This window comes from Panthera onca, chromosome B2, assembly GCF_046562875.1.
Source record: "Panthera onca isolate mPanOnc1 chromosome B2, mPanOnc1 haplotype 2, whole genome shotgun sequence".
NCBI lineage: Eukaryota > Metazoa > Chordata > Mammalia > Carnivora > Felidae > Panthera > Panthera onca.
In genome coordinates, this window is record NC_138343.1 from 112,893,284 (window position 1) to 112,919,992 (window position 26,709).

At 37.8% G+C, this 26,709-nt stretch overlaps 1 protein-coding gene and 1 long non-coding RNA gene across 8 annotated transcripts in view; one reads left to right on the forward strand and one right to left on the reverse strand.

Moving 5' to 3' along the window:
- The window catches only part of LOC132667614 (uncharacterized), a 31,595-nt gene extending 25,916 nt beyond the window's left edge, over nucleotides 1-5,679 (reverse strand). For 3 of the 4 annotated variants that reach the window (XR_013555758.1, XR_013555757.1, XR_013555755.2), the window contains exons 1-3: nucleotides 5,375-5,679; nucleotides 1,110-1,317; nucleotides 854-983 (exon numbers count right to left, since the gene is read on the reverse strand). This is a non-coding gene — a long non-coding RNA (uncharacterized LOC132667614). The remainder of the gene's footprint in view (nucleotides 1-853; nucleotides 984-1,109; nucleotides 1,318-5,374) is intronic. The other variant, XR_013555756.2, reaches the window with a different exon arrangement.
- HINT3 (histidine triad nucleotide binding protein 3) lies at nucleotides 948-25,486 on the forward strand. 4 transcript variants are annotated; one of them, XM_078447284.2, is made up of 7 exons: nucleotides 948-1,038; nucleotides 5,654-5,726; nucleotides 5,969-6,278; nucleotides 14,949-15,066; nucleotides 18,977-19,046; nucleotides 21,023-21,149; nucleotides 23,256-25,486. In XM_078447284.2, the coding sequence occupies exons 1-7, from the start codon at nucleotides 996-998 to the stop codon at nucleotides 23,286-23,288; spliced, it is 774 nt and encodes a 257-aa protein (XP_078303410.2). In that variant the 5' UTR covers nucleotides 948-995; the 3' UTR covers nucleotides 23,289-25,486. The 4 variants fall into 4 exon arrangements, with proteins under 4 accessions (XP_078303410.2, XP_078303409.2, XP_060472572.3 ...); XM_078447283.2 differs by having other exon boundaries at nucleotides 954-1,038; nucleotides 5,654-5,848; XM_060616589.3 differs by having other exon boundaries at nucleotides 954-1,038; nucleotides 5,654-6,278.
- Nucleotides 25,487-26,709: the final 1,223 nt, after the last annotated feature.

Genomic DNA, 26,709 nt, shown 5'->3' on the forward strand with positions numbered 1-26,709 from the left:
CAAGGAAAGAAACTTTTAAATGTAATAAAGGTGGAGTTAATTGATCGGGAAAGGGTGGTGGGTTGATGTAGCTTCCTCTGGTGGTGAGGAATGGAGACACCTGAGTAGATGCACTTAAATGATGTGTATTTGAGTTGGAACAGCCACTCTGCTCCTGTACTCAGAACTCCAGCATCTCTGCTTCTCTGATCTTTACCAGTGTAGCTGTGTCTTTGGCATTCTTTCAGTAACTTCTTTTTTCTTCCTGTGAATAATCTGTTTGGTCTGTTCACATTTGCTCCCTTTACTTCATTTACTACCATTCTCTCTTAAACCCACTAGAATGAGGCTTCTTCCCCAACCCCAGCAGTAAAACTGCTTTTCTCAGCTTTACAACAACTTCCACTCAACTGCCAGTCCTCTTTGTATCCTATCAGCAGGCTTTGACAGAGCTCATCACCCCCTCTTACCCGAGATCATCTTTGCTTTACCTCCAGCACACCACTGACTCCAGGGCCACTCTTTCTCAGTCATGGTTGATTATTTCTCACTTTTCTGATTTCTAAATTGCCAGAGTGCCCCTGGCTCAGTCCTCTGAACTTTTCTCTACTTATACTTACTCCTTTGGTGATCTCTTCTAACTTCAGGAATGTAAATATTACATGCTAAAGATTCTAAAATTCATATATGCAGCCTGGATTTCTCTCCTGACCTTCAGATTCATACATCCAACTACCTAGTGACATTGCCACTTAAATGTCAAATAGGCATCTGCAGTGTACTGTATTATTATTTGAAATATTTTTTGCCTTCTGCTTTTTACAGTCCTAGGATTATACTTAACCTTGATGTCAGAGTTGGCCACATGACTTACTTTGATCAATGACATATGAGTAGAAGTGACTTGTGCCAGCCTGAGAAGAAGCCTTAAGGGCCATGATGCGGCTCCACTGTGCTCTTTCTTCCGTCTGTTCTAAAATCAGAACCATCTCTGCTCCTTCAGCCTGGGTCATGGGATGAAGTCAACACAGCCAGAGTCAACATGCAGCAGACACACAGGTGAGCAAGAAATAAACTTTTTTGTTTTAAGGCACTAAGATTTTTGGAGCTGTTTACTGCAACAAACTTACTCTAAAGAGCCTGATATAGCAACTCAAATTCATATACCCAGAACTGAATTCCAAGGCTTCCTTGCCCCAAACCTGCTCTTGCAGAGTTCTCCATTTCAGTAAATATCAGCTTTGACCTTCCAGTTCTTGGACTAAGAACCTTGGAGTTGTCCTTGATTACACTTGGTATCTATACTCCACATGCAGATCCTGAGGATACTTCGATGAACTAAAAACAGACAAAAATGATAAAAATTCCTGAGAATTTTTGAGATTACATTCAAAGAGGATGAAACAGACAATAATAATATATAATAATATTAAATATTTAAATATAAATATCTAGAAGGTAATGGGCAGGATGGAAATAACAGAAAAAGGGAAAGGGAGAATTAGGGGGTGAGAATGAGGGGTAGGTTGCCAAGGTGGTCAGAATTGACTTCATTAGGGAAAAAACATTTGAGCAAAGACTTGAAAAAGGTGAGAGGAGAAATCTGCACTGCCAGTAGTAGAAAGGAGTGTGTTCTGGGCAGAGGGACAACCATTGTGCCTAAATGTGGGTGCATGCCTGGCTGGCATAAGTAACAACAAGGAGTCCAGTGTGGCTGGAGTAGAGTAAGCAATGGAAATGGTGGTGGTAGCTGATGTCAGAATGTGAGGAGGTGGGCAGGTGGCTTATTATGTTGAGACTTATGGATCCTCATAAGTAAGTACTTTGGCTTTTACTCTCAGTGGGATATAGAACCATTGAAGGATGTGGAACAGAGGAGTGACACGATCTGATTCACATTTTAAAAGAGTCACTCTGGCTGTTGTGTTAAGACTACACAGTAAAGGGGGCAGGAAGAAGGTTCGAAGTAGGGAGACCATATAGGTTATTGAATAATTTACATAAGAGGTGATGGTAGCTCAGCCAAGGTTGACAGTAGTGATGACATCAGATTCTGGATGTACTTTAAATTTCCTGATGTATTGGATATAGAGTTAAAGGGAAGCATCAGATATGATCTCAAAATTTTTGTCCTCAGTGGATGGCAGAAAGGAGTTTTCCCTCAAGTAAGATGGTAGCAGATTTGGGAAGGAAAGAGCTTTCCCCATAGCCTAGTTTCAGACATGTTTATAATATATGTTATACATGTGCATAAGGTAGTTGAATAGGCAGTTGGCTACCCAAGTCTGGAGTTGAGGGAAGAGGTCTGTACTAGAGATTTAAATTTGGGAGTCACTGGCATACATGTGTTCACAACCACAGACGCGAGATTACCAAGGGGGTGAGCGTAGCCAAAAAGAAGAACCTTAGTAAATATGTACAGCTTTTTGTATGTCAGGGGGAGAGAAAGGAGGGGAGGGGAAAATGGGGGAGAGGAAACGATGTTACAAAAGTCTAATTCAGTTTCTATGTTAAATAGGAGCACTGAACCTTCTATATTTAAATGCAAGTAAACCATATGATCCCTTACCATCACTACCTATTTATTGGTAATGACTTTTAACATTTATTGAGAGTTTTGTGCCAGGCTTCCAGGCTTTGGTTCTCAAAATAATGTTTGCATTAAACATTATTATTATCCTCATTTTATAGATGAAGAAAGCCTTGACACAGAAAGATAAATAACTTAGCCTACATCTTCACAGATGGTAAGTTGTAGAATTTTCTGACTCCAGAGCATGATTGAAGCAAGGCTGCTACTAGCCCATATGGTGCCCTTGTGAAATCAGAAAACACTCCATTTCCACAAGTAAAATGTAGTTATTGTCACAAAACCCAAATGGCTGATTCCCAGGGGGGCTAACCAGAGCACCAACTGGTAGCAGCTCTGTGTGCACACAACTGCCTATGCTTTTGCGTGATCCCACACCAAGACTCCAGACAAGTTTTAAATAGTTTGTGTTGCTTCTCCCACTTCCATGGCAGACACCTCTATCAAGCTCAAAGTTGGAGAATGGGAAGGGAGTCTTCAAAATTGCCAGGTAGGGGAGGGACCAATCACAGGTGTCACTAAGACAGGACAGGTGCACCTTGTGCAGGTATGTGCCAGTGTGTAGGTGAATGGTCTCCTGAGTGTGTGTGTGTGTGGTCATATGCACCCAATGTGGGTTTAAAAAAAATTTTTTTAATGTTTTAATTTATTTTTGAAGGAGAGAGAGAGACAGAGTACGAGTGGGGGAAGGAGCAGACGGAGAGGGAGACAGAATTTGAAGCAGGCTCCAGTCTAAGCTGTCAGCACAGAGGCCTATGCGGTGCTCGAACCCACAAACTGTGAGATCATGACCGGAGCCGAAGCCAGATGCTCAACCAACTGAGCCACCCAAGCGCCCCCCAATGTGGGTTTTTGTAGGACCCAGCTCTCCACTGCTCTGGAACTCTTAGGCCTGCCTGTGATTTTAGAGGATATTTATCTATGATGCAAATTAACACATTTGCATTTATAGTACGCTTGTACAGTGTGCAATCTGAACACTTCCATGCAGCAACCTTATTCCTAGACACTTTTATTCATTAGGCAATTGTTAAGTGTCTACCTACAAGCAAAGGGCTATAGGAGGCACTACAGTAGATTCAGACACTTGTTCTTTTTATCAAGGAACATAATTTCTAGTAAGAAAAAAGATATCCACATAAATAGTATACAATACAAAGTGTTTAGTTCTACAAGAGAAGTGTTGAGAAACTGCTATGTGAATTCACAAGAGGAAGTACTTATTTTCAGTTTGGTTAATTAAAAAAAAAAATGTCATGAAGGAGGTAGTGTAGCAGGATTCTCGCACAGGGAGTCGTGACACTAAGGCTTTTCTTTCCAGGAAGCAACTTTATTCCTGCCAGCACCACTCAGTTGGGTTTGTACCCAAAGAACTGAGCCCCGAATGCCATGTGGCATAGTTTTTTATATATTTTTTACTTCTTGGTTTCCTGTATATGGTAACACACAAACATGCAGCCTGATTAAGTGGTCTCATGTTACAAGGTTGTGAGGCATGCTGTCACGTAGGCATATATATAGCCAGGTTGCCTTGAGGGTTTTTTTTTTTTTTTTTTTCTTTCCTTAGGGAGGGGACCACAGTAGCTACCACAGTAGCATTTGAGGAATGGATTGGAAAGTGGATGTGCAGAGATGGAAACAAAGATATTTCAGAGGGAAAAGTGTGGATAAAAACAAAGTGATGTGAAAGTGTATATCAAAGTGTATATTACAGTGCATGAAAATAGTGGATACTTAAGTAAGGCAAAGTAGTGCATCGATTCTGAACTTTGCCTTGGACTCCCGAGAGAGGCTAGGAAGCTATTATAGTGGTCCCCCAAACCATTGGAAAACTGCAAAAGGAATGAAAAATATCTTGAACACATGTGTACAACTACTTAAAAATATATAATTTTTTTTTAAGTTTACTTATTTTTGAGAGAGAGAGCGAGCAGGAGAAAAGCTGAGAGAGAGAGGGGGAGAGAGAATCCCAAGCAGGCTCTGTAGAGCCCCATGGGGGTCTTGAACCCACCAACCATGATTTTCTGACGTGAGCTGAAATCAAGATTCAGAGGCTTAACTGACTGAGCCACCCAGGTACCCCTAAATGTCTTCAAATAATACAACAGAAATGATTCAAAAACGACTGCATTCACAATAGGGCTTTGTTATTACGTATTTTCTAAGCCAACAAATAACAAGGTTACTATAACAAGCTAGTCTAAGAAATTTTTCAGTGTGAATAAAGGAGTTCTGTGTTCAAAAGGTTGGTGGGGGCACCTGGGTGGCTCAGTCGGTTCAGCATCCAGCTTCAGATCAGGTCATGGTCTCTCCGATCGTGAATTCAAGCCCCACATCAGGCTCTGTGCTGACAGCTCAGAGTCAGGAGACTGCTTCGGATTCTGTATCTCCCTCTCTCTCTGCCCCTCCCCAGCTCACTCTCTCTCTGTCTCTCTCAAAAATAAATAAACATTAAAAAATTAAAAAAAAAATGCTGGTGGATTCCTGAGTTAGACCAACTTTTATCTTAGTGGTCTAAACCAACCTTGTTTATTTTAACAATTAGAGAAATATATGGCACATTTTAGACGTTCAGTAAATGCCAAGTATTACAAAATGAAAAGCTTAGGTCAAATCAGAGTCAACCCTGAGTATCAAATTAACAAATTGGGGCTTTTTTTTGGGGGGGGGGCGCGATAATTACTGAGTAACAGGAGAATGGAGGAGGGAAACTAATTAGAGGGTTACTGTAGCATGAAAGCATGAAGCAGGAGCAATGAATTTCTGGACTATTACAGACTATAAACTACAAGACTCCACATTTACCTGTGTATTGAGGAATGTGAAATAAAAGCCGCTATTTTGATCTAGCTGGTGCTGTAAACAACAAAAAAGTAGACAGAGATATGAAGTTCAGTTTTGGATATTCTGAGCTTTAGCAAACCATCGTGGCTGAAAATGCACACACGAAAGAAAAGATCAAACATAATCTATGTTGAAAAGCAGGCTCTAGAAATTGTGCTCATTCGTTTAAAACGTACGAAATTTTTAACACTTTTTTCTTTCTCTCTCTCTTTTTTTTTTCTTTTTTTCTTCAAAATAAAGCGAACTTCCACCTTCGGAAAAGAAAGTCCAACGTACCCAACAAGTTCCTTTTGCCAGACCTGAGAGCGCGCAGGTGACGTCATCGCGACGGTGCGCGCTCCTGCGTTTCGAAGGACGTGTTGCGTCTTTACCAATGAGACGGAGGGGGCGGGGCGACTCCCGTAGCTACCAACGGGTTTTCCCGCTAGCACCCAAGTGCGTACTGGCACGCCCCCTCGTGTTCCCTGGCTTTGAGGCCCATCCCTGCGTCGCCCTTTGTCTAGCATCGTCCTGGATCAGCGCGTGCGCCCAACTCCCTGCCTTTCTCTGCGGCAGGCGAAGGGCGACGCCTCCAGGTAAAACTGAGGAGCTGCAGGAGGCGGACTCTGCGCAGGGCCAGTGGTGCCCGAGCCGTCATAGCTCTTGGCCACCCGGGGCGGGTGCGATGGCGGAGGAGCAGAGGTGCGACAGCGTGGGATCCGAGCCTTGCTCTGAGGCAGCGGCGACTGCGGAACCTAAGGTGTCTTCATCGAAGACCGCCGAAGTTGTCGCAAGATCGTCGAAGCCCGAGGACTACAGTAGCAAGTGCGTGTTCTGCCGGATCGCGGGGCGGCAGGAACCGGGCACCGAGCTCCTGGACTGTGAGGTGGGCTGCGAAGCGGACCGGGCGTGGGTGCGGGAGCCCCGGGTCCGAGGCCTCGCGTGGCGGACCGTGGTGTGGTCGTGTCAGGCTCCCGGGAAGGAGGGAGGCCTCGCAGGTGTGGACCGGGGTTGGGGAGGCTGGGTGTCGTGGTGTTAATGACGGACTTGCTTCTTTCGGAGTGGGGACTGTCTCCAGCAGTATCCTTGCTGTGCCGAAGGGAGGACATTGTAGTGATAAAGCCAAACACTTCGGCTTCTGTCTGCTGATACCAGGTATTTGGCAGAAAATAGCATTTGTGATGTTTTTAATTGAGGGATTCCTCCGCCGTGTCCCCCACCGCCTGCTTTCTAGACACTGCTTTTAAATTCTGCGCAGTCTGCTACTGCTACTGAGGAGCAAACTGGTGGAAAAGAGATAATGGTAATTGGGGAAAGCTTCTTTGTGAGACTGGAATTAGGCTGGGGGCGGAGGGGAGCGGGGCAGAGGTCGAACTATTTCTTAGCCGGCGCAGATTTCCACTGCAGGGTACAGTTCCTACAGGTGTCGACATTTGGAATGTATGCAGATTTTCAGAGCACTAAGATTTTGCTCAGATGCTTGCACACAGATACCTGCTACACGTTTTCTTCTACCGGTTCTACTTGCCTTTAAAGAAGCAGCCTTTGGAGAGGATCAGCTCCAGAGATTCTGGTATCTTTTTAGTAATCATTAATGCATTCGTTAAAAGCGAACTGGAATCTGTTCTAAGCACCTGGTGTCGGAGATTCACTGGCGAATAGGATAAAGGATAGTCAGTGTTCAGCTCTTGTAATCTAAAGGGTGGCATGAATACGGAGGAGACAACTGATGACAGTGCTCTGTGCTTGGTGAGGTGGTTCTACCGCTTGCAGTATTTTGCTGAGCTGGGTGTTTGGTTCGGTTTGATCCCGCCAGCCACAGCCCCAATCTAGTTTTAGACCAGGTGGTCAGTTGTGTCAACCCAGGGTTGGGTCTGGCTCTGTGGGTGTTACAGAAGCGCAGTGGAACAAACGTAAGAAATTATGGCTGGACAGAGGGCTGAAGTGATGGACCTTGACATCTGTGCTGAATGGGGGAAGAAGTGAAGACAGGCAGCAGCTGACTGGGGGGAAGACCCAGTAGTCGGTTGTCTGCCAAGTAGGCCTCTTGAGCTGATCCATAGAGTCAGCAGGGACCACCAAGCTCTCCTCCTTCATTCACTCCTTATTTTACTAAATTTAAAATTAGGCTAGCAAGAGGTAAAGTGAGGTTCTTAACTTCACAGAATTCAGTATTTCGTAGATTCCCAGAGACTGCTTTTAAATTTTGCACACTCCAGCACCGATGTTGAGGAAAACTAGGAGATAGTAGATACTAGTAGTGTAAAAAGTTTGTCTACAAATAGTTGGGGGGGGGGGGGCGGAGTGGGATGGCCCAAACTTGTATCACAGGTTTTGTTGTTGTTGTTTTTCTTGGCCAAAGGTCAGGGTTTTTTCTTTGTGAAGAACATTTTCAGAGAAAATTATGTGAAAAGCCTGGGGCATTTTTATAGAGGAAATTAGACAAATAAACACTTTTTACTTTTATACCCTATCTAGGGGGCACACGATGAATATAGACATTAGTCCATGCAATACAGAACATAAGCAAGATGCACATGCTTGTACAATAGTGCCTCAAAAAGGTGCAGATCTTTTTACAATTGAATCTAGAATGATTTGATATATCAGAGCTCATTAAATGTTAAAGATTATGTTTTTAAAAAGAGAACCTAATCTTTAGCCTATGTATTTTGTATTATACACATTATATTCCTATATTAATTCATATATGTTTATTTTTAGAAATAAATATTTAGAAACTATTGGGTTTATATAAAGTAGAGTAGATTTATAATTAAGTACAGAGGAAAACATTGATTTGGAATCATTGGAGGTACTAGCATAATGTGTGGGTCAGTCTGGGAAACCTTTCTGGCAAAAGCTAGAGAAGGTTCCTCACTCCATAAGCATCCATATAGTGTTTTCTTGTTGTGTACTGAAGAGACTAAACAAATAGTAGACCACACATTCTCAGTGGGGGAGATATCACTTCTGAGGGGATAAAAGTTGGTTTTGGGGCGTGGTATCTTACTCTTTTTGTATGAGGCAAAGATAAACATAGTGGACACAAACAGAAAAAGCATAATCTGCGGTATTAAACTATCATGACAGTGGAATCAGGAAAAAAAGTCTTAAGAATGTCTTTTGAGGGGTGACAGTGAAGAATGTTGAGAAACACAAGGCTGGATGTTTATTTTCACCTTGCTTGAGACCACACTGAGGAAATACTAGTTTAACTTTGATGTCCTCCCCCTTCTTAAATCAAACCTCAGATGGCAGGGTACTGAAATGTTCCTTCAAATGTTATTTCTTCTTAATTTGCTTTAGATATTAGGGGTCAGTTGCAGAAATAAAAACTAGTTATTTAAAGCAGAAATGGATTTAATATAGGGAATTAGTTGCTAAAAAAGTCGTTGCAAGGGCTGAAGGAACAGGATCTAGAAAAGCCTTCAAGAATGACATCCAGAACAGCTTTTGCAGAACTGGAGCCCTGAGGAGTCATTTCCTGTGCTGCAGTCAGCCTTTGGAGCTGAGACTTCAGGAAGAGGTCTCTTGAGGTGTGACCCAGAGGTGAGGAAGCAGTGTGACTGCCACTGTTGAGCGGTTTCTCCAGTGGGAGCACTGTTGGCAGTTTGGGCTGGATTCTGCTTCGTTGTGCACGGCTGTTCCGCCTCTTGCAGGATGTTTTGCATTTCTGACCTCTGGACAACGAAGGCCAGTAGCACCTACGTATTTCTACTCTTCTTTGAGCAACAACACAGCGGCAGAGCTCTACTGCACCTGCTAGCTCCACACCGGTAGGCCATGGCGACAAAACAAAAGGTGTCTCCTGTGTGTCTCTTGACTCCCAGGAAACTGTTGACTAGACATTGGAATGGGAGGGGAAAGGAAGAAAAAGGAAACTGGGTAGTCCTACAGCTGACCAGTTCGCCGGCTGGAACTAGCCGAAGCAACAGAAAGATGGCTTTGCTTCAGGTTAGCTCGTCAAAGCACCTAGGTCTGAAGTACATCTAATTGGCAAGAGCTGAGTTCCATCTGGGGATTTTGGCTTTTTAAAATTTCTGAAGTACTAAAGACACAGAAGTATTTGCAGTGGAGGTTGAGTACCTACCTACCCTGTTCACCGCAGTTTATTTGTTGTATGTAAGTGGATGCTTAGCCTACATTGCTTAGAGTCAGTGGTATAATGAGGTCAAGAGACACTAGCTGTTTGTCTAATCTGTGCATTCTCAAAAGTGTTAAAAATTGATGTTTTTGCCTGGGGCAGGGGCAAAAAGCTTATTATTTATATATATGAAATACAGGCATAGCATATAGGATATAAATGGATGTCCGAATGGCTGTGGTTCTAAAATATCAGATGAGGGGAGCAATTAGAAAAAAAAAAATCTATAAAGTTTCCTTAGGGGGATGATAGTGAAAAAAGGCTGAGAAACACTGTTAAAATCAAACAGTGGCCAAAATTCCAACTTAAGGTGTTTTGCAAGGACAGACTGAAAGATCATGGAAAGTCCATCTCTTATTGGAAAAGTATGTAAAAATTATAATGACATCATTTAAAATTTTTTTTAAAAAATGTTTATTTATTTTTGAGAGACAGCAAGCAGGGTAGGGGCAGAGAGAGAGTGGACAGAAGATCCAAAGTGGGCTCTGCACTGACAGCAGCAAGCCTGATGGTGAGGATCAGTTTCAAGAACCGCGAGATCACGATCTGAGCTAAAGTCAGACACTCAACCACCTGAGCCACTCAAGTGCTCCAACACCATTTTCTTTTCTTTTCTTTTTTCTTTTCTTTTCTTTTCTTTTCTTTTCTTTTCTTTTCTTTTCTTTTCTCTTTTCTCTTTTCTCTTTTCTTTTCTTTTCTTTTCTCTTTTTTCTTTTCTTTTCTTTTCTTTTCTTTTCTTTTTTCTTTCTTCTTTCTTTCTTCCGAGGATTAGAGGAGGGAGCATTGATAGCTTTATCTTTGTATTTAAGCTTCTGTCATTTATTCACATTTATTTATTAAACAGTTTTTCAGGTTTACTATGTGTTATTAACTTGAAGTTCAAGGATAAACATGGCATGTCCTATACTTGACAAGCTCGCTGTGATCTGCATTGAAAGCATAAAGGAAAACTTCTCACTTAGTGGTTGTCAGTAATGGAGAATCAAAATTCTGTTTTAGAGTTACTGGAAATATCTTTCTTTGTGTAGTTGTGTTATCAACATGGCATACAGTTAGGATTATTTGTTTCTGTTTGTTTTCAGTTTTTAGGGATTACCTTTTTTTTTCTATTTAAGTCCAAAAGGTATGTTAAATATTCATGTTTTAAAGTCAAAATTGTAAAGAAAAGTACATTCGGAAAAATGTAGCATCCATTCTCTTGTCATCTTTACCCTGTTGCTCTTCCTTCACAAGAAACTAAAAAACTAAAAAACATATTTTTGGTTTATCCTTCTTCCATTGTAAGAATATGTATGTGTATGTTTAATTTTGTATTCTTCTTTCTTACACGAGACATGGCCTAACAATTCTCCTGCTTCTTGCTTTATTTATTTATTTTTTTAACTTAGAAGTATATTTCAGGGACTCCTGGTGTCTTAGTCGGTTGAGCTTCTGATTCATGATTTCTACTCAGGTCACAATGCCAGGGTCATGGGATTGAGCTCTGCGTTGGGCTGCATACTGAGTGCGGAGCCTGCTTAAGATTCTCTCTCTCCTTTTGTCCCTACCCTGCGCATGCATGCTGTCTCTCTCTCTCTCTCTCTCTCTCTCTCTCTCAAAAAAAATATTTTTGGGGCGCCTGGGTGGCTTGGTCGGTTAAGCGTCCGACTTCGGCTCAGGTCATGATCTCATGGTCCGTGAGTTCGAGCCCCGCGTCGGGCTCTGTGCTGACAGCTCAGAGCCTGGAGCCTGTTTCATATTCTGTGTCTCCCTCTCTCTCTGACCCTCCCCTGTTCATGCTCTGTCTCTCTGTCTCAAAAATAAGTAAACGTTAAAAAAAAAAATTAAAAAAAAATATTTTTCAGCAATCATTTCATAAGTATATAAAGATCCTCATTCCCTTTTATAGCTATATATTACTTTATTGTATGTATTTACTATGATTTATTCAACCAGTCTCCTAGTTGAATTATGGACCCTTGGGTTATTTTCTTGTTTCTTTCTTTCTTTCTTTCTTTCTTTCTTTCTTTCTTTCTTTCTTTCTTTCTCTATCACAAATCATGCTGTAAAGGATAGCTTTGTACATGCATCATTTCATACTTTTTTGTCATTGTATCTTTGTAATAGGAGAAAGTTTTTCTTAAAATGAAGAGTCTAAAAGGAGCACCTGGGTGGCCCAGCTGGTTAAGCACCTGACTCTTGATTTTATTAGCTCAGGTCATGATCTCATGGTTTGTGAGTTTGGGCCCCACATTGAGCTCCGCAGCGACAGGGCAGAGCCTGCTTGGGATTCTCTCTCTCTCCCTCTCTCTCTTTCCCTCCCCTGCTTGTGCTGTCTCTCACAAAAAAAAAAAAAAAAAAAAAAAAAAAAAAAAGTCTAAATAATGGCTGGTTCAATAGTAGCAGTGGGAGAGAGGGTAACATCAGAGGGCCAATTTCAATATTTTAGAAAGCTTGATGGAAATCTAATTCAATCATTGATTGCATAGGCTAAGTTTACTACAGGATCTTAAAAGTAACCATTTCCCCCTCCTCCCCATCCTCATCTTATAGACAAATTACACTTAAAAAAAATTTTTTTTAATGTTTATTTAGTTTTGAGACAGGAGAGACAGAGCATGAGCAGGGGAGGGGCAGAGAGAGAGGGAGACACAGAATCCAAAGCAGGCTCCAGGCTCTGAGCTGTTAGTACAAAGCCTGATGCAGGGCTCGAAACTCACAAGCTGTGAGATCATGACCTGAGCTGAAGTTGGACACTTAACCAACTGAGTCACCCATGTGCCCCGACAAGTTACTCTTTAAAAAAAATAAAAAGATTTTATTTAAATTCCAGTTAGTTAGCATACAGTGTAATATTAATTTCAGGTATGCAATATAGTGATTCAGCACTTCCATACATCATCTGGTGCTCATCACAGCAAGTGCCCTCCTTAATCTCCATCACCTATTTAACCCATCCTCTCACCCACCTCCTCTCTGGTAACCCATCAGTTTGATCTCTATAGTTAATGTGTTCCTTGCTTTGCCTCTCTCTTCCTTTTACCCCTTTACTCGTCTGTTTTGTTTCTTAAATTCCACATATGAGTGAAAGGATATGGTATTTGTCTTTCTCTGACTTATTTTGCTTAGCATAATACTTTCTAGCTCTATCCACATCATTGCAAATGGCAAGATTTGGCTGAGTAATATTCCATTATATATATAATATATATATATCATACACACACACACGCCCTACGTCTTCTTTATCCATTTATCAGTCAGTGGACAGTTGGGCTGTTTCTGTAATTTGGCTGTTGTAGATAATGCTGCTATAGCCATTGGGGTACTCTTGCACTGTTGGTGGGAATGTAAACTGGTGCAGCCACTCTGAAAATCAGTATGGAGTTTCCTCAAAAAGTTAAAAAGATAAAGAACTACCCTGTGATCCAGCAATTGTGCTACTAGGTATTTATCCAAAGAATACAAAAATGCTAATTCAAAGGGATACATAGACAAGTTACTCTTAAAAGCTGGATAATATTCAAGATTTTCATGTTGTTGTGCCTATTCATTTTTGCAAATTTGGGTTGAAGGTATGTTAAGTGAGGACAGCAACAAAGTCAATAATTAAACATTATTAGTATTATTATTTAAATGTTTATTTTTGAAAGAGAGAGAGATTGTGAGCAGGGGCGTGTCAGAGAGAGAGGGAGACAGAGAACCCCAAGCAGGTTCCATGCTATCAGTGCAGAGCCCAACACAGGGCTCGAACTCATGAACTGTGAGGTCATGACCTGAGCCAAAATCAAGAGTCAGACGCTTAACCAACTCAGCCACCCAGGCACCCCAAACACTGTTTTAATAACATGATGTTGTGGGCATTTTATAGAAATTTTGAGATAGGGAAGGGACACATAATACCCTGTTTTTGCTGCCTTCCATTTCAATCATGGCTCTCCTGAGGACTAAAGTAGACAAAAAAGTCTCATTTTCTGAAGTGTGGTCTTATCAAAAGTTGACTTGTCAGTCCCCTGAACCTTAGGTGATGAGCAGTATGGCTCCTGATAAGAAAGTTCATGGTATAATATGTACAATGGACTTTCACCATTGTTCTCATTGAAACCAAGATTACTGGTAAGGATATGAGGCCCTCATTAAATTGAATTTTTGATCTTGAAACAGAGAACTAATGAGCAACAGTGTATTCTGGGAATTTTTCTGAGGGAAACTTGTTGATATACTGATTGATAGTGATTTTTGACTTAAAAAAATTACTGAAATGTAGTTGACACACAATGACAATTTCAGCTGTACAAAATAATAATTCAATAATTCTACACATTACCCAGTGCTCACCATGGTAAGTGTAGTCACCATATAACATTATTATATTATTGAGTATATTCCCTATGCTGTACTTTTCATCTCCATAACTTACTTTATAACTGGAACTTTGTACCTCTTAATTTCCTTCACCTATTTTGCCCCGCCCCCTTTTCTTCTAGCAACCACCAATTTGTTCTTAGCATAAGAACGCCCTCTGGGTGCATCCATGTTGTCACAAATGTCCTTTTTTTTTTATGTCTGAATGTATTGTGTGTATACATCATCTTCTTTATTCATTCATCTATTGATGGATTCCTGGGTTGCCTGCATATCTTAGCTATTGTAAATAATGCTCTACTAAACACAGAGGTGCATATATGTTTTTGAATTAGTGTTTTCATTTTCTTTTGGTAAATACACAGTAGTGGAACTGGTGGACCATATGATATTTCTGTTTTTAATGTTTTGAGGAAACTCCATGCTGTTTTCCACAGTAATTGCGCTAATTTACCTTCTGATTTAATGGATCGGACACTTAGTACAATATACTGGAGTTTGTTTTAGCATTTCAAAGGCTTTTTAATGTTGCAAATATAACAAATGTATTTATATACAGTTTATGGAAAAATGTTTAAAAAGGTAATCTCTGTAGATGCTAGATGATTTTCTTGTTATAATTGAGGAATATCTATTTTGTAAAAAAATTGTATGTGAAAAAGAATTTATCAATCTCGCTATGTTTCTGTAGGCAAACTTTAGAAGTACATATTAAGAGTGAAAGACCCTTAGGTAGGTAGAGATGGAGAAATATCTAATGAAAATAAAACTCTATCATTGTTGGTAATGAAGTTTTAATTAACTTCATTGATAATTTTTTTCCTGAAATTAGCTTTATATAAATCTTCTCATTGTCTGGAATAAATGAGCATATCATGAGGGGCGGTAAGGCTTGTCTTTGTGGACTAAATGCATATTCACAAAATTGCCCAGGTGGGCTTAGTTGTAACGTAAGTACTATTTCCCTATCAGACTGAGATTTATGGTATTCAAGACATGCCAGAATAGCATTAGGAAGTTCTTAAAAAAAAAATCCACTAACAAACGATATGTTTTCTCCTTCAGAATGAAGACCTAGTTTGCTTCAAAGATATCAAACCAGCAGCACCTCATCATTATCTTGTGGTGCCAAAGAAGCATATTGGAAACTGCAGAGAGCTAAAGAAAGATCACATAGAACTGGGTAAGAGGACAGTAGTGTTCTTCTTGGTTATATCGTTTTCAGTTGGCATCAGTGATGGCCGTGACATTTAAAAGAGAACAAGTCTGGCAGATATTATGAAAAAGGAGCATTATGACTCTTCGAAATTTCCACTGTGAAAAATTTCAAATATATACAAAAATAAAGAATATAATGTAGTCTCCATTTATTCATCACCCAAGCTCAACATTTATTAACTCGTGGCCAGTCTTTTTCATGTGTTAACCTTCTCCCACTGGATTTGAAATTCCAGACATCATGTTATTTAATCTTTAAGATCTCTAAAAGATAATGCCTCTTTATGTTTTTTTAAGTGATGGCTTTTCTCGACTCTGGAAATGGAAGATGCTATTTAAAAAATAACAAGCAAATAAGTTGTGATATGGCCTAGAAGCTCATATTGCCTGGGAGTGAGACCATATTGATACCTCCCTTGTAAGCTTCTGGTGTAGATGAACTGACACCAAAATTTAGTTATGAGGTTTAGCAATGAATTTTTCACTTCTGAAAAGAAGATTTTGAATCTTGTCCTTATAGGATTATCCTGTATTTTCCTACTCATGATTTCTGTGAGTTACCAGTTATCATTTACTAAGACATTTCTAAGTTCACTTCATATATGTTTTGATAGCCTTTGCCAACAGGGTCTGGGATTAGTTTGGTCAGTAAATTAAGTAGCCGATAAAATAGATAAATTGGGCCAGATTATTTTGGTGGTTTTTTTGTTTGTTTTTTAATTTTTTAAATGTTTATTTATTGAGAGAGAGAGAGAGAGAGAGAGAGAGAGAGGAAGCAGGGGAAGGGCAGAGAGAGAAAGAGAGATACAGAATCTGAAGCAGGCTCCAGGCTCTGAGCTGTCAGCACAGAGCCTGATGTGAGGCTTGAACTCATGAACTACAAGATCATGACTTGAGCTGAAGTCAGATGCTCAACTGACTGAGTCACCAGGCGCCCCTGTGCCAGATTTTTTTTGAAGGTGAATAAGAAATATCTTTGAGGGAAAACTTTGATGTGTACTTCATTAGTGTTTAGACTACTGAATTACCCGTTTTTAAATTGTTTCTTCTCCATATTGCCAAATGCCTTAGTCATCTTAAGTTCTGTGAGTACATTTCATACTCATTCCAGCAGGTAAAGGCCAATATATATGCAATATTTAGTATCAAGCAACAGCTACCATGCCTTAAGTATTTCCTTTTTATACTGTTTTTAAGGAGTGAAAAATATGTTAATGCTTGGTTTTCTTTTTCTATTATTTCTTCTATTTTATTGAAAGTTGTTATAATTGTTGCAAATAAAATGTTACCCGTTTTGAAGCAGCATGGTAGGTGTTTGAGGTTTCATTACACTGTTATTTCTGATTTTGTTTATATTTTAATAGTTTCATAATAAAAGTTTAAAAGTTCTTTCAGGGTGCTAGGTTGCTCAGTCTGTTAAGCATCCCACTCTGGATTTCAACTGAGGTCATGATCTTGTGGTTTGTGAGATTGAGCTCCATGCTGGCAGTGTGGAGCCTGCTTGGGATTAGGTCCCTTCCCCTCTCTCTGGCTCTCCCCAGCTTGCTCTCTCTCTCGCTCAAAGTAAATAAACTTTAAAAAAAAAAAAAGATCTTGCAATTAATATTTTTATACAGTTTATAAAGTTGGGAAAATAATAAGCATATGGAAGAGTTCAATAACACTGTCACAAGCACTGTGATTATAACTGATATTTATAGAACTCCACTTAACTATAGAATACACAGTTTGTTGAGACCACATGTTTACCAAGGTAGGCCATATTCTGGGCAGTAAACTAAGTCTAAATACATTTCAAATGATTGAAATCTTATAACATCTGTTCTCAGATGACAATGGAATTAAAGTAGAAAAATAATAAAATCTAGAATAGCACTAAGTATTTTTAAATTAACATACTTTTAAATAATTTCTAAATAAATAGATCAAAGAAAACAATATTGAATTGATTGGTAACAAAAATCCAACATACCAAGATTTGTGGAATTTGCCAAAACAATGCCTACAGGGAAATTTATAGCTGTCTGTGTTTATGTTAGAAAATGAGGTTTAAAACCAATAACCTAAGTTTCTGCCTTAGGATGCTAGAAAGGTGAATCAGTCAAAACCAAGTATAAAGAAAGACAGAGGACATAACAGTGAAATGTAAAGGAGACAATAGGTTTTACTCCATGTATTTTGAGTTTGATTTTAAGTGAATACATAATTATGATTGTCATGCCTTCTCAATGAATTGAGCCTTTTTTATCATTGTAAAATGTCCCTCTTGATCTCTGGGAATACTTCTTGAGTCTATTTTGTATGATATTAATTTAGCTACTTTAACTTTCTTATTGTTCACATTGGGTATCTTTTTCTATACTTTCAACCAATTTAATATTAATATTTAAAGACTTGAAGATAGCAATAGACTTGGGTCTTGCTTATTTATAATTATATTTTAAGTTTAATGTGAAAATCTGACTTTTAATTGTTTAGTTCATAAATGTTTAATGTAACTATTGATACAGTTCAGTTTAGGTCTACTGTCTTGCCATTTGTTTTCTGTTTGTCCCATTTTTAAAAAAATGTATTTATTTTGAAAGAGAGAGAGCATGAGCTGGGGAGGGGCAGAGAGAGAGAGAGAATTCCAAACAGGCTCCACACTCAGCATGGAGCCTGCCACGGGGCTGGATCCCATGACTATGAGATCATGACCTGAGTAAAAATCAAGAGTTGAACCCTTAACCAACAGAGCCACCCAGGTGCTTTATGCTCCATTTTTTGTTATTGCTCTGTTTCTTTCCTTCCTTCTTGTGGTTGATCAGATACATGTATATTTTTTATAATTCCACTGTAATTTATCTCTTTCCTTTTCATGTATTTCTCTTCATATTAAAAAAAATTGTTGCTCTAGAGAGATTAAAATATACATTGTGTAATTATCACAGTCTACTTAGACTTCACATTGTAGCAATTCATGAAAAATGTAACTCTGCACCACTTTGTGTTATTGTTGTCATATATATTACATCTACATACCTTATAATATGGTACTGTTAAAAGCATTGCTTTAAAGCAATTAAAAGAAAAAAAAAACATTCTTTACCCCCATGTCTAGGATCTTGGGAATATTTTAAAAGAAAACAAGATACAATCTTGCTTGAAGTAATGAGCCTTTTTGGATGATATGCTACTGTCGTCCTCCTGGCTCAAGCCTGACTTAGAGAAGAAAAATTAGCAATAATTTTATAATCCTCTTTATGATAACCATCTTCTGTAGATTCTCATTTCTTCCTCTTCTAAATATTTGACTACTCCATTCAGAAATAAAAGGGGTCTAAAGCTTGGCATTGTGCTTTGGACATTGCAGGTTACCAAATTTTTTTCTCATGGGAAGCATATTTCCATCCAAAGGCCATAAAGGACCAAGATAATAAAGACAGTAAGGCAGAGAGAGTTTGGAAGCCAAAACAATTATACAAACATTTAGCTAGTCAAAGGTGGCCTGACACAAAGTGCTATCATATCTCTAATTTTGACTGAAAGACAAATTCAAAGTTTTCCCGTCTGTCTTTTCTTAATTCAAGTATTTTTTTTATTAGTTGGTCTCCTTATGATTTGAATTAGACTTCAGTAGGATCAGATGTCCTAAGTAGTCACTTGATAGTACCCCTTAACAGCTGTTCAAAGTCAACCTATACATGACGCTTTGTGATAGGTTGAACCTTCATTTCAGTGCTGATGGGCAAACTTCTCAGTAACTTAAAACTATTAAACAGGCGGTTTAAATGTTTACCCATTTGATACAACTTTTGACTGGGACACTAAAAATTAATATTAATTACAACTTAGTAATGTCTCCTGCTGTGTAATGTCATTTTTCTGTTTTATAGTTGAGAACATGGTAACTGTTGGAAAAAGCATTCTTGAAAGGAATAATTTCACTGACTTCAAAAATGCGAGGTATGTGTACTTGCAGATAGAAACCAATATATGCAATTGTTTTTTCTGAAATATTGTTTCTTCGTGGGAAATGAGAGCAGAGGCAGCAGAGAGCCTGGTTTAAATGCAGTTTTCCTGAGAGTGAAGCATTCATTGTTCAGTGGTAGTGTAAATTTAATAAATAAGTCTTCCTCCTGTCATGTCTCAAGATTTTCTAATGATTGCCACTCATAGTTTAGACAGACAAGTATATTTAAGCAGTGCATAGGTAAAATAGTTGAGTCTACCTTTCTTTGTTCAAGATGTGTTTTTCTATAAAATTGTGTGTAAGTTGAATTTCTTTAGAAAATATTTTATATGATTTAAAAATGTATTATTATACTTGTTGTGTGAAACTACTTGAGTTTTTTCCCTGCTGAACTGAACTCTGGCATTCACCAAAGTTTGAGCAAAAAGCATGTAATAAAAATATTCAACTTGGCAATTATTTTAATTAATCTAAATGGTGGGTTTTTTCCTTTTTAAAAGACTTGTGACTTTGCCTAGTGTGACCAAAGGAGTAACAAGGCAGGTGTAGCAGAGATCACGTCTAACATCAGAACTGGAAGTGAAAGAGATCTGAATTCTGATGTTATCTGTGCTACTTGCTGAGTACTGTGCTTGTACTGGCTGTGCTACCTGAAGACATTTAACCTCCCCAAGATAACACCTGCTCTGCCTACCTATGGGCTCAAATAAGATGGTGTGTGAGAAAACGCTCTGAAATCTGTTAAGCACTATTCAAGAGTGATAATGACAAGGAACAGATAGTATTTGAGACCCTTTGGCCAAAAGCAGCACATTGCCTTTCCAGTCACAGGAGTGTGTACTAGAAGAATGAACAGCACCATGAGAGTCAAGAGCCCTGAGTCTCAAGCCTGTCTCTACCACTTCCTTACTTGGGGACCTTGGGAAGTCTCCCACTTTCTGGATTTTGGCTTCCCCGTCTTTGAAATGAAAGGGTTGAATGAACCCTTGAGTCGCTTCTACCTTTTAGATTAGTTGATTCTATATTATGTGAGCTCCTGTTTCATGGAGGGAAGACCCAGTCTCCTTTTCTCAGTAGTGGTGGAAGCTTTTCAATCTGTCTTGTGTATCTGACTCCACATTGTCAGCTATACTGTTGCTGCAGCATAGCCCTTCTCCCATGCCTTCCTCCTACACTCCACTCACTGGAGTTTTTTGTTTGTTTGTTTGTTTGTTTGTTTGTTTTTTAATGGAGACTCACAAATATTTGAGCAGGCAAATATTCCTAGGCTTGGATTATTCTTACAGGTATGCCTTGCTCCACTCAGAATTGCTAAGTGGACTTAACAAAACTGTGAACTTATTTTTAAGAGGTAGAATCACATTTCTTAGTAGAAATTTGTTAGTAGTCCAAGGAATTCTCTTATGACTGTTTTATAAAGCAGATAAATTGTGAATAATTAGGTTATCTTCATTATTAAGAAACTTGAGTGATGATAAAATTTTTAAAATAATGGTATCATTAATCTCATTACTGAAATATTGGTTGGTAAGGAAATCACTATTAAAGGAGAAAGCACACCATCTACTGGCTATGTCCTGGAATAAAGGAACCCTTCTACTTGAGTGTCCTGTAATTTTTTTTTTTTTTTTTTAAAGATTCATTGCAGAGCCATATCTTAGGAAAATTAAAGTTTAAAATGTTAAGGACCAAGGTGATAAAACATAATGCCAAATTAGAATTCATCAAGGTTTTACTGAGGCATAGTATGCCTTTAAGCCCTTCCTTGATGAAGAGTTTGTTACTATGAACTTCATGAAAAGAGGAGGAATTGTGAATACTTTTAAGTATAGAAAGAAGGCAGTAAAAGATACTTGAGTGGTAACCTGTTTGGGACGTCCTTAATGTTTATGTGTTTTATCGTAAAAAAAAATAGTTTTAAACTATTGTAGAACTGATTTGCCAAGTATCTCTTACCTTTCTGTTTTAGAATGGGTTTCCATACGCCGCCTTTTTGTTCCATTTCCCACTTGCACCTTCATGTTCTGGCACCTGTCGATCAACTTGGCTTCTTATCAAAATTGGTTTATAAAGTGAATTCCTATTGGTTTATCACAGTAAGTGTTACTATTGTAGTAGCTGCATACAAAAGTATTTAAAATATTTGTCCTTTCTGTTGTAGATCTTCTTTTCTTGGCAACACTAGGCACTTACAGCTCTCATAGACCTGATCATCTCTTTAACATACTGCTCGAATGTATGCAAAATAATTATTTTTAATTTGAGGGATTTTCCAGGTTATTGTATCCATAGGAAGAGAAGCTATGGCTAAGTCTCTCCATTGCAGGCAGTGAGTATGATATAAAAGAACCATGGCATTAATAGTTTAGAATCCAGGGTCCAATCTGGATTGAAACTGTGGCTCCCTTAGTTATTTGAGGTACTGTGTGCAAGTCACGTAAACTTTTTAAGGCCCAAGTTCTTTATCTGTTACCTACTGATAAGGAATACTGCCTACCTGTAGAGTTGATAAGTGGATTGATAAAATAATTTGTATGTAAAGCACTTAAAACTACCTTGCAAATAGTGCTAGTAAATATTACCTGCTGCCTTTGTTATCATCATCAATATTATTATAGAAATGAATTTTTGTAATTTTCTAGTTTAGAAAAGGACTGCAGTAGTAGCATCACCTGTCAGATCTGAGGTTGAAGCTTTGAGCCTAAAAAAATGCAGAATTCTGTTTTGTTAGTGCAAAAGTAGAATAGAATTCAGCTGATTATAGGCCTGTTGCTGGACAGTCAAGCCTTAGTTGATAAGTGACTGTCCTTCCAAGGCCACTTGACTAAGTAATATACCAGTTGCTATTGTGTTCATGATGTTAAGGTGACCCGTAGTTGCCATATACCAATTATCACTGAATTACAAATTAAATAATTACTGTTAGTTAATGCATATTATTATTATAGCCATGGTACACAAGAAATTAAAAAGCATGATTTCTAGAAACTTCATATTTCAAACTTATCCCTCTAATTAACTTGTCCAGATGATTAATTTAAAAATAATTTAAGATATATGTGTGTGTGTGTGTGTGTTCAAAATTTAAAAAGTGGATGTTTGACAGGGCAGTTGGTGTGGTCTCTTTAAAAAAATCAGTGTGATTAAAAAAGGAATGTTTTTCCTTATTTGTATTTTTGATTTTCTACACTATCCATGCTTTTATAATAAAAAAACTCATTAAAATATATTCTTGTAGGGTTTTTAACTATACTTCCTTACATGACTTTTTAGTTAGAAAAAAATGAATGAACATTGTAAGTTATAGGATCTGTTAATGGTTCATCCTGTGAATCTGAACTCTTCTTAAATCTGTCAGTATGTATTATGAGACTTTGAAGAAAATTAAGAGAAAGATATTAAGGTTTATTTCAAAATCTCTTATATGATGTTTCAGATATATAAGATGTTTGAGAAAAGCATTTGAAATAATAATTAGAAGACTTTGGTTTACTTTTTTTTTAGAGTGGTTTTAGGCTCACAGCAAGATTGAATGGAAAGTACAGTGAGTTCCGATATAACCTCTGCCCCCCATACTATAGACATCCTATATACCATAGTGATACATTTGTTATAACCCATGAAATTACAGTGATACATCATTATCACCCACAGTTCGTGATTTACATTAGGGTTCATTCTTGGTAGTGTATATTTTATGGGTTTGGACAAAAGTGTAATGACATGTATCCCCCATCATAGTATAATGCAGAATAGTTTCACTGCCTTAAAAAATCCTCTGTGTAGTCACTGATCTTTTTAATGTCTCCACAGTTTTAAGCCTTTTGTAGAATGTCTTATGGTTGGAAAAATACAGTATGTAGCCTTTTCAAATTGGCTTCTTTTACTTAGTATTATGCATTTAAGATTCTTGCACATCTAGTTTACTTTTTAAAATGTCAGTATTTATTTTCCCTTTCTTATTGAAGCTTTTTAACAAATATGCAATGTGGATAAAAATCTGCCTACTTATATACAATATTGAACCCTTTTACTATAGTTTATAAAACTATTGAGAAAATTTTTAAGATATTTTTAGGAACAGAATATGTCATATCCACCTCTTCTGCTGTGACTTATTATAATAGGGATGCCAGTAGAATTATTTCATGTAGGCTGTAATAATTAGAATTTAAAAATATGTTATGTTTTCAAAATTACAGGCTGATTGTTTGATTGAAAAACTAAGAACATGAAAATGTCAACAGTGGAAGATTTTCCTAATCTTGGCTCAACATAAACTAATATTTTGGTCCCTTTGAAGTCTAATTGCCATTGTAAGATTTGTTGGGTTTTATGAGAGGCTATTACTGGGTAGCCTTAAATCTTTTTTGAATGTTTCTTGAGATCTGTGATACAGTTACATGGATACTTTGTCACTAACTTCTTTGTTTTAATGGTTACATGTCTAAGGTATAAGATACTGTAGATAATATCCCATTAAAACAAGTTCTGTTAATCAGGGAGGGCTCTATTTTCTTTTTTAAAAGTTCAAATGTTTTCATTTTTCCAGTAGTCAATTATAATCATGATTTATTTATGAAGAATAAACTGATATAGAAAGTACTTTGCTGATTTTGTTGGAGCCTTTATTACTATAAAGGGGGGAAAAGTAACCATTTCTTGACAGTTCTGTAATTTTACACATGAAATTTAAAAACAAAGAGTACCATACTACATAGTGAGCTCTGTTCTTGTTGCTGGAAAGAATTGTATATGTATTCCGTTTTACTCAGATTTCGGGTGCTGGTTTTCACTTCTGAAAGACTAATGTTTTTGTAATAAATTGAAAGCTATATAATATACGTAAAGTAATTTCTAATGGTGAATTTACAAGAACAATCAACTTGGTTATCTAAGAGAAGTTGCTGTAATGGAATTTTACCTGTAAGAGCATAAATGGGGAAGAAATACAAAGTGGTTATAATAATGTTATTAAAACTGGACAGAAACTGTTGTTTTATGGTTTGTTTATTGTACCAAAGGAAAAGTAGCATTCAAAAGTGGTTATGCTTAGCTTTTATCATGAAGAAATCCTGATTAGAAAGTAGTGATAGATAAGCTTAGGTGAGAAAATTTATTTTAATAGCACTGAGTTAGCATTATTGATCTATCATTTCATGAGACCTATATCTTTAGGAATTGTGCTGATCTACCCTAACAATAGTGAATGTGAACAAAGAGTAGGTAGTGAAAGCTTATCCTACATTGTGCCGGCATATAATAATACCATGTGCATGAATATAAATGAACACAAGGATTAAAGTTTTGATGTTAGAAACAGGCTGTGATGATTAGTTTTCTTTCTTATTTTTGGCATGATATTAAACGTAGTTTTATGCAATGAAATAATTATTATAATGTTTAGTTACAGCATCTGAAATAAATATTCATTTATTCATTTAGCAAACATTTGCTGAGCATTTAGCATTTACCAGACACTGCCAGGATCAGGAAATAGAGAAGTGAGAGAGGACAGTCTGTCTTCAAATGCTAATCTGAAGACAAAACCAGTGATCGTAGTGTAGTGTGTTAAGTGCTATAAAGTTCTCAGAAGAGGCTGTGGAAAGGAATACAATTTTGAGAGCAGGTTGTCAGTAGAACTGAATATTTAAGACTCAGTGTTAGGCAGGTAGACAGCAGGAGTTCAGTTAGGCCAAGAGTCCCACATGTACTTTTCTTGAGTTCTTCTGTTATTATTTATTTTATAATTGAAATGAATGTTCACTTTCAATTTTATTCACTGAAAGTGGAAGTAGGGGTTATAGGCTCTCAAAATTAGATTTCCAGGGTTTCCAGGACAGCTTTGTTAAGTAGCTCTCTGAGCACCTACACGGATAAGCAGTTGCAAGTTTGCAGAAATCAAATATGACCACCTTCAGAAAAGGAATTTTCTGCATGTACAACATGTCGTACTAAGTGAGTTTGCAATGGTATAATTGACAGTATGATGATAACAACATGTAAGGTATTTAAGGAATTCTAAAATGCATTATGGACTCTTCAAAAATATGATTAGCCAACTGATTTAATTTATATATGTTTATACCCTCTCATAGTTGTTTTCCTTCTCTGTTGGAAAACCATTGATCCTCATATTCTTAGCAGCATTTGTCTTTTACTTGTAAAAATAAGGTTACTACAGTTAAAATTCACTGAGCCTTTTCAGTAAAATATTTGATAACTTAGTAGCTATCGATAACATTAGCTCAGCACAAAACTAATTCATAACTTGTTTTTAAAATGTTTAAAGTACTATCTGGAGAATTATTTATGCATGTTATGATTTTACTTGTTTGTAATTGCAGAATTGTAAAATTATTAGTGACCTGTTTCAAACTGTTCTTACTTATATAAAAGAAGGCTAAATAAATATGGAAAAATACTATGTCAAGTTTTGCCTCTGGAGTTTTTAATGTATGTGGGGTTTTTTAGTGATTTTATTTTTTTACAGCAGTTGTAAGTTCACAGCAAAACTGAACAGAAGGTACAGAGATTTCCCATATACTTCCCCCCCACACATATGCATAGTCTCTCCCATTATTAACATTCCCCATCAGAATGGTACATTTGTTGCAATTGATGAACCTACACTGACACATATAATTACCCAAAGTCCATTGTTTAGCTTAGGGTTCACTCTTGGTGTGGTACATTCTAGGAGTTTGGGCAAATATATAATGACATATATCTATCATTATAGTATCATGCAGAGTATGTTCACTTCCCTAAAATTCCTCTGTGCTGTCTATTCATCCCTACCTCCACCAACCTCTGGAAAGCAGTAATGTTTTTACTGTCTGTGTACTTTTGCCTTTTCCAGAATGTCATATAGTTGTAATCACACAGTATATAGCCTTTTCATATTGGCTTCTTTCACTTAGTGATATGCATTTAAGGATCTTCCTTGTCTTTTCATGGTGTGATAGCACATCTCCTTTTAGCACGGAATAGTATTCCAGTGTCTGGATGTACTACAGTTTATCCATTCACCTACTGAAGGGTATCTTGGTTGCTTCCTAGTTTTGCCAGTTACGAACAAAGCTGCTGTAAACACCTGTATGCAGGTTTTTGTGTGGACATAAGTTTTCAGTGCCTTTGGGTAAATACCAGGGAACATGATTATTGGGTTGTATGATGAGCATATGTTTAGTTCTATAAAAAACTGCCAAATTGTCTCCCAAAGTGGCCATACCATTTTGCATGTCCCACTAGCAATGAATGAGCTTTTTGCTCCACATCCTTGCCAGAATTTCACATTGTCAGTGTTTGGGGTTTGGCCATTCTACTAAGTGTGCAGTGGTATCTCATTGTTTTAATTTCCTTTTCTCTGATGACCTATGATATGGAGCATGTTTTCATATGCTCATTTGCCATCTGTGTATCTTCTTTGTAGAGATGTCTGGGTTGGCGTGTTTTTAATTTTTTTTTAATGCTTATTTATTTTTGAGAGAGAGAGAGAGAGAGGACAGAGTGTGAGTGGGGGAAGGGCAGAGAGAGAGGGAGACACAGAATCCGAAGCAGGCTCCAGGCTCTGAACTGTCAGCACAGAGCCTGACGCAGGGCTTGAACTCACGAACTGTGAGATCATGACCTGAGCCGAAGTCAGCCGCTTAA

Coding starts and splice junctions, on each gene's coding strand:
- HINT3 (XM_060616589.3), top strand. Junction 15,067..18,976: donor GAAAGATCACATAGAACTGG/GTAAGAGGACAG, acceptor TCTGTTTTATAG/TTGAGAACATGGTAACTGTT. Junction 19,047..21,022: donor ACTGACTTCAAAAATGCGAG/GTATGTGTACTT, acceptor TTTCTGTTTTAG/AATGGGTTTCCATACGCCGC.